This window comes from Clinocottus analis, unplaced genomic scaffold (genome assembly GCF_023055335.1).
Source record: "Clinocottus analis isolate CAN_PGR_092001 unplaced genomic scaffold, fCliAna1.0.p SCAF_19, whole genome shotgun sequence".
Lineage (NCBI taxonomy): Eukaryota > Metazoa > Chordata > Actinopteri > Perciformes > Cottidae > Clinocottus > Clinocottus analis.
Genome location: NW_027175920.1, coordinates 7896417 through 7904424, shown reverse-complemented (window position 1 = coordinate 7904424; position 8008 = coordinate 7896417). Strand labels below are relative to the sequence as shown.

Genomic DNA, 8008 nt, shown 5'->3' with positions numbered 1-8008 from the left:
GCCAAGCACACACGTCTTATCAGTTTGCCTGCTCTCTGTGTTGTTTGGGTAAATACCACCTCTAATTATGTATAAAGGATAAACATGGTACATGATGCCATGAGGACAACCTAGTGAGCTACTTCTGCTTTGATTGTATGAGTTTGGCTTGAACCAGGACCCTCAGGGCTATGTGCCACCTTCAGGAAAGGAGAGTGCAAGTAGATTGAATCACATTTCTGACCTTCAATCAAACAGATTATTACCATTTATTCAAAGTTTCTTAAAAATAATACATAATGGGATCTATGACTATAAATGGCAGTGAATGGTGTGTGCTCTGTCAACACCTTTACACAGTTTGCAGTAAAAAGCCTTGGTGTCTCAGGTTATGAACACACAATTAACTGGTTTGAATATACAAATAAACAGCGAGGATTTTCATTTTTTTAGCCCCACCATTCAAAAATGGTGTGTCTAATTAAATCTGAGCATAAAGACTTGCATTCTGAGATTTACAAAGTGTATTACTGTAAACAGACCTGACTGTCTGTGAACTTCACTGGAGAGCGGATGAGCACTGTGTTGGTGACAGTGACGTGTTTCCTTCTGCTTGTGTTGTGATTGTGGAAAACAAACTAACACGGCCCAGACTTCAAGCACATTCACCATTACTTTCTGTCTCGACCTTTAATGCTTCCATACGGTTATTTGAAAATCGTCTCTCATTTCAATGCTGTTTTGTTTCCTGAAATACTCGGGTGGAGCTGGATATCAGCCAAGAGGGACACAATTGTATCTCCAAGAAGTGAACGTGTGGAAAAGCACAGATTTAAATCAGAAGAAGCATCCATCACAGATTTAACTTTCATCTGAAATAAGTCATGAATAAAACGCTTTGACCTTCAGCTATACAAGAGATAACTTTCTTGAATCTGCTTCAATCTCATTAGAGAAAAAAAGGGTGAAAACTCAAATTTATATTACATATAATGTTTCTTTGACATTTTTCAAAACCAAATGTCTGAAGATGAACATTTGTCTCAGTAAAGAGAATGCTGTACAAATCAAATAACTGAATATAAAAATGAACCCAAGTGCAGAGGGAATAAATGAAACATGAAAATAAAAAACTCAACCTCTTAACTTGCTTTTATTACTCAAGTCATGTTCTGCATATATTGTTTTATGTGCGTCTCCCATGTCTGTAATTATCACCTGTAAAAAGAAGGTCATCCTGACATTGTAAACGATTCACAAAGAGACTTACAGCCTTACAGAGGAAAGCCCAGTCTGCTTCTAGTGCTTACTAATATCTTTTCATGAAATGTGTCTGGTTCCTTGTTTGTTTTTTGTTTTGAGTAAAAAGATAATAATTACATGAAACAAAAATGAATTACATTTTTTTAATGTCATTTTTCATCACAGTGACCTTGCTGCCCTCTTACCCTTCACCTACCTTTCTCAACATGTCCTCATATTTGTATGAAAGCTAAAGAAAGAGTAACTATACATACTATAAATATTTGTTCATGTTTTGGCAACAAAGCAACATACTATGGAAGTGTTGTAACCCACTACGGGACCAAATCCACAGTGACTTGTTGTTTCACACGAACACGGCCCCCTGGTTGATAGGTAGGTGTTTGTTTTGTCTCGCCAGTTGGCTGCCAAAGAAACACTGAGAGGCTAAATGTTGATAAACTGTTAAAGCTGTAAATCTGCCTTTTGTGTTGTAACTTCGAACACACTGGGTCTGTGTATGTGTGGAACATTCTGATCTTCGGCGGGCAAAAGCACAAGCACATGAGACAAACATTTCAGTTTTCTTTTGTAATCTCTCTTATTGTACTTGCAATAAATATCCTGTATCTAACTCCACTTCTTCCGGTGCCTAAGTCATGCTGTTACACCTCTTTCACTGGAAAGCCTCTAATCTATATTTCAATCCGATGTAAAGGAAATGTTCAAATGCTTTCTTCTCCCCCGTGAGGAAGATGTTGATTCTAATCATTACATTGTTAACTTTCCTCATCTTTATAGCGCAGTTTAGATTTTGAACTGTCACTTAATGGAGCGCAGAATTCAGGTTTCAGGTTGCTTTAAACTTTAGATTTATTCTCGTGAGGTTCTGCATTTAAAAAGACAGGACTCAAGATCCTCGGGAACTTTGAAAAACAAGCTCAGCATGGCAGTGTAAATATTGTTTCTAAACTCAGCAGGAAATTGAGTGTGGAACTCCTGGAATGTGTATTCTCAACTCGAGCTCAACGCTTTCATTTCCAGCTGCAGGTTTTTAAGGGGCCCTTCGAACCTGGTCAAGCTCTCGTTTACTGCTATTGATTTTTTAGTTGCGTTACTCTAAAAGTTTGGGTCCAAAGGTGTTTTTCAGCTGAAGACTGTCAACATGTTCCTAACAAAAGGTACAAAAAATAAAAAAAACCAGAGTTCAAGCCTCATCAGATTAGCTGTTCAAACAATCCTTTGTACTCTTTGTGTGTGATTATAGTGCCTCTCTGTGGTGTGTAGAGCTTTTGTAAGACCCTCCCTTGTCCCTTCCTCAAATTACAGAGCAAGCAGTTGTGAGAAAGTGGAATTCATACGAAACTGGGAATGTTACGTAAGGGCACTTATAGGTCTCCGAGTGTGAGTTCTAGTGATTGCAGACAGACAAGGACCTGGTACAAGCACTCAGACAGTCAGGTTACAAAGATAGAAAGAGGGTGAAAAGAAACACATTTTAGAGTGACTGAAGCACTTAGGCTTCAGCTGGAGGTTCAGGAGGGTTCCTTTTTTAGATGTTGGAGAGGATTGAGGCTCGAAACCAGAAGACATCAAGAGGACCAAACCAATACATTCAATTCTAATCAAGCAGGAAGAGATTACAGACCGTTGGAATTTATTGGTGCCATTTATTGGTGCAGCAGTACATGTTAGACAACGGACCAAAAGTCAGAGGAGCTGCTGACTGAAGACGGGGCGTCAGAAAGGAACCATCTTTAAAACTTTGGCTGCTGGTTCTTGGTCTTCTCAGCTAACACAACTCTTGGCAGTGTCAGCCATGGAAGAAAAGTTGTCCTACACCGAAGCCATTCAGAGGGCAGGCGACTCCTTCTCTCGCTTCCCTCTCATCCCAATCAGAGGAGTTCCTCTCATGTCCTACATCGCCAACAACTGGGAATCCATCTGGGCTTTCCGCCCTGACCCCTCGGACATCCTCATCGCCACCTACCCCAAAGCAGGTACTTTATTTCAGGTCTGAAGGGGTTACAGGTTTTGGGCAGTGTTGTTATTGACATAGTTGGCACCAGTGGTGAAATGTAACAAGTATTACTTGAGTATTTACATTTTCTGTAACTTTATACTTCTAATCATTCATATATGAGAGGAAACTACTCGACTTTTTACTCCACTACATGTATTTGATAGCTTTAGTTACTTTTTAGATCCACAGTTTGCATGCTAAACATATAGCCTATTCTTATGAAATGTAATGAATTGTTTAATGATTTCAACACACAATTAAGTACTTTTATAGTGTCGTATTGCTACTTTTTATTTAATTAAAGAATCTAAGTACGTCTTCCACCGCTGAAATTAAGCTATTTATAACAGAATACATAACATGATGACTTTCAACAATAAAAAAGTACATAATCTAAATGGCTTTAAACAAATCAGTAGCCACTGCGAGAGCTAACATTCAAATTGAAATGTAGTTGAACCAAATTTCTCTAAAATACAAATTGTTGCCCTTTCTGGGTGGCCATTTCTGTGAAATTGTCACGTACATACATTAAAGGCTTGAGTCAATGTTTTTTTGTTTTGTTTTGTCTTGACTTGAATCAATGATAGTTATTTTGGTGGGTGTATGATGGGATTCCTCCTCAAACCAGTGTGGTTCAATACATGTAAAGTATCCTTTCATTCAACCCAGTGATGATTTGTATTTTGGGAACATAAGGGACCACATGGACCCAGGAGATAGTTGACTTGCTCTTTCACAACGGAGACGCTGAGGCCTGCAAGCGAGCACCAACACCCGTCCGCAGTCCTTTCCTAGAGATCTTCTCCCCACCACCCATCCCCTCAGGTGTGTATTTATGTTGCTATGTTTGTAAGTGTGTGGTTGATCAAATAAGTCCTTCGTCAAGCTTGTGTCCACTTTTGTTAAAACTCCAAACATTATTTCCAAATACATCTTATAACTCGGTCTGACAATCAGAACTCAGATCCAACTCCTGCAGGAATGTTTTCAAAACAGCTTGTTTCTACACCTTAATCCAGTCAATAAGCTATTAACCTATTAACTTATCCCCCAGTGCCAAAAATACCCAAACTGCTCAAACGATTTAAACATGCGCTGTCACTTAAGTTGTCACGTGGTTGCTGTTGGGTTTTATTGGCCACTGGGGAGCAAGAAATATCAATAGAGGACAATAGTGACCTACTTACACATTCTTCAGATACATTCAAAATTCATTTGGATTGTATGACTAAAAACATTTTGGTACTCAATCCCGGGTGGCTAGGTATCTCATGAGATGCTTAATTATGGTAGTTACTTGCTACTTTAACCTTTAGTTTGGTGCTGTGCAGTGATGAAGAAATAGCAGTTTGTCAGTGCAGACTTCCTAATGAAACTGTCTGGGAGCAACTTCTGGCCTCCGATTGTTGACCGTTGATGTTATTCATATACCAACTGTGGGTCCTGAATGCAAACACTCCCTTCATGTCTTTTGTTTTCATTTGGGATTGCATTCAGTGTGATCAAGTTACTCTTACCCTTTTTTTCCTCTACCATTTATATCCTCTCAAAAGATTGTGTTTGCTTACTGTATAAAGTGCTTCCATTTCATTTACTCTGGGTCAATTTTAAGAAATATGTTTATTGGCTTTCTTAAGGAAAGGCGAATGAACGTTTACCAAAATGTTGACGTATTGCATGAATCAAACATTACAAAAAATGTGAACAATCACAAAGTAAAACAATGCCATAAAATAGACTGAAAAGAAGTTGGACGGTAAGGCAAGTGAAGGCATGGCAAGGCAAGTTTATTTGTATAGCACATTTCAACAACAAGGCGATTCAAAGTGCTTCACGTAAAACCATTAAAAGCATCAAAACATCATGCAGATTTAAAAAATGATGGTGGTAAGTTAAAATTGTGCAACAAAAGTGTGTTTAAACTTTCATAAATACATTTACTTTTCCCTGAACTAATGTCTCAGGTCTTGATTATCTGAAAACCATGGACCCCCCAAGGATTATCAAGACACATCTTCCTTTTCAGTTGGTGCCTACAGGATTTTGGGAAAACAAGTGCAAGGTAAGACTCAAACTTTCAGAATCAAATGAGAGCAAAGTCCGAAAGGGAATTGTTTGTAAATGTGCAGTGTGTTAAAAGAGTAAATGTCAAACATTAAACTGCTTCGTTAGGTTACTCATTGTGGTTGTCAATCTCTTTTTATATGCCTCAATGTGTCAAAAGGTTATCTACGTGTCACGCAACGCCAAAGACAACATGGTGAGCTACTTCCACTTTGATAGTATGAATCTGACCCAGCCTGAGCCAGGTCCATGGGAGGGCTACATCCGCAAGTTCATGCAAGGAGAGTGTAAGTAGATTAAATCACATTCCTGAGTGTCGTCTTACCTTTATTGAAACTGGCCATTTCTGTTTGCACAAAGCTTGGAGCTGAACAAAGAAATACGAACCCCACTGGTACATTTACCCATTCCAGCCACGGTGCTTCTGTATTTGAACAAATGGAGGTATATCAAAGTGGTTGGTGACTTCTGCTATCTATGACACCTGAGAATAAGTTTCTTAGCCTCACTTTTGTTCCCTGTGAGAAACATATTACGCCTCAACGGCTATGACAGGATTAGCAGCACTCTGCGAGGCAGCTGAGTGAAGCTAATGCCAATCAGAAGAAAATGTTTCTTCAGATCTGCAAAAGAATTTAAACTGATGTATTTGTATACTTAATTTCTGCTTTGGTGTCCAATCGCCAACAACTGCTACTTTACTACCACAGCTGCGTTACATTTTTTGGTTGATCTATTTCGCTTTTTGGTAAAGTTGACAACCCCTTTATTGTAAATTGTCATGTTTTTAATATGTCAAACTATTGTACCAAATCCAATGTAATTGTACTAATGACTAATCAATGCTTTACAGAACAGTTGCAAGAAATATCTAACAAGATCACATGAGAAAAATACCTTCATCCGGTGTTTAATCGGCATGATACGTGTTTTATTTTCAGCTCTTTAATTTATTAGGAAGATCACTCCAATAGACTATTAGACCACGTACCTTCTGGGAAAAGACGACTGGAACTCTTTCTATTCATTAGCAACTCACTTACATTTGCAACGACAACCCTCGTGGGACATTTGTAAAAGAAAACACTTATTGATAACTTATCTTTAATGAATATTTATGTTAACAATGGACCCAGGTGCCTTTTGTTCAGAGTCATAAACCTACAGAGAATGATTTACAGGATAAGATAACAGCAAAAGTAATTCATACATCTGCAATTGTAAATGTTGTTATGAAAATACATCCAGCTAGCAGTTGTAAATATGTTTAGGTTGTAATAACTGGACTTAATTATTAAATCATTTGTTGCAACTTAAATCGACATAAACCTTTTATTGAACTGGGAGTAATGTTACATGTAATAATTCTGTTTCTGCAGTATCGTGGGGCTCCTGGTATGACCACGTGAAAAGTTACTGGATAGAGAGAGAGAAGAAGAACATCCTTTACCTCTTCTACGAGGACATGAAAGAGGTACAGAGAGCACACAAATGGACTCAGTATGCCCAAATCATGTCCTACAACATACTCTTACCCTCTTATCCCACAGAATCCTCGGCGTGAGGTGGAGCGCATCGTGAGGTACCTGGACTTATCTGTCTCTGATGAGGTCATCAGCCGGATTGTGGAGCTCACGTCCTTTAAGAACATGAAGGAGAACCCCATGACCAACTACTCCTGTATCCCAGCTCCAATTTTTGATCAGTCCATCTCTCCCTTCATGAGAAAAGGTACATCAGTCCGCTGCTCGTCTTGTCCAGAAGCAAGATATTGATTAAAAATAATAACTAAATGACATGGGAATGTACCAATTCCAACCAAATCCACAGGAGAAGCTCCACATAGGCAGGGTGCATAACTGTTATTGCGTTGTGTCCCAGCTTGTCTTCGTTCTGTACTTCACGGTGTAGTGGCGCCGCCTAGAGGCTCCTGGGTTTCTTGAGTTTGCTTGTTTTTTTGTTTTTTTTTATAGAATGAGAACTTTATGCTTAATATAGATAACATTAACAGTTGAGTAATTGATTATTTTATTTGTATCAAATGATTTGATGAGTTCTTATTTTTTCTTCATCCTATAGTGTAGTAATCTTTGGACTATTTGAAGGTGTCAACTTGGACATTTGTTTTACTATTTTCTGATACTTCATTCATTAATCATCAATTAATCAAATAATCAACATAATAATTGGCAGACCAATTGATGAGGATAATAATCATTGAGCCCTACTGTTTAAGAATTGCTGTTTTTAGGGGAAATAAATTGAGAACTTGCTTCGACAGCATAGAGAGTGATTGATGTGTCTAACACTGTTGTGCTGCATTTGATCTCGTTACAGGTGAAGTCGGTGATTGGAGAAACCATTTCACACCCGAGCAATCAAAGATGTTTGATGAAGATTATGAAAAGCAAATGAAGGACGTCAACATACCATTTAGGGACATTATCTAACTTATTTGGGTTTTTCCCAAACTAATGAAGCTTTTCAAACCAAAGACAGATGAACTGATACTGTGCAGCAGCCTGATGGCAGAAATAGTGTCAGAAAATGTGACACAAGCTAAATACCAAAACAAAAAATAAAACAAATGAATTTGAGCCTGTTTATGTTAAACACTAATTACTACACCGACTGATGTGTATGAAAATCATCTACTGTATGCTTGAAGGATCAATAAAAATGTGCTCCACAATATAA

The 8008-nt window shown here is 38.2% G+C and overlaps 1 protein-coding gene across 1 annotated transcript; it reads left to right on the top strand.

Moving 5' to 3' along the window:
- Nucleotides 1-2611: 2611 nt before the first annotated feature.
- Nucleotides 2612-7998, top strand: sult1st6 (sulfotransferase family 1, cytosolic sulfotransferase 6). Its single transcript, XM_068582750.1, has 7 exons — nt 2612-3221; nt 3944-4072; nt 5212-5309; nt 5472-5598; nt 6691-6785; nt 6862-7042; nt 7649-7998. The coding sequence occupies exons 1-7, from the start codon at nt 3041-3043 to the stop codon at nt 7759-7761; spliced, it is 924 nt and encodes a 307-aa protein (XP_068438851.1). The 5' UTR covers nt 2612-3040; the 3' UTR covers nt 7762-7998.
- Nucleotides 7999-8008: the final 10 nt, after the last annotated feature.

Excerpts from the sequence above, each read along its gene's own strand:
- sult1st6 (XM_068582750.1), top strand. The coding sequence starts at position 3,041 with ATGGAAGAAAAGTTGTCCTACACCGAAGCCATTCAGAGGGCAGGCGAC. Across the intron at positions 5,310-5,471 it reads TTTGGGAAAACAAGTGCAAG|GTTATCTACGTGTCACGCAA; the intron begins GTAAGACTCAAA and ends ATGTGTCAAAAG. Across the intron at positions 5,599-6,690 it reads CAAGTTCATGCAAGGAGAGT|TATCGTGGGGCTCCTGGTAT; the intron begins GTAAGTAGATTA and ends CTGTTTCTGCAG.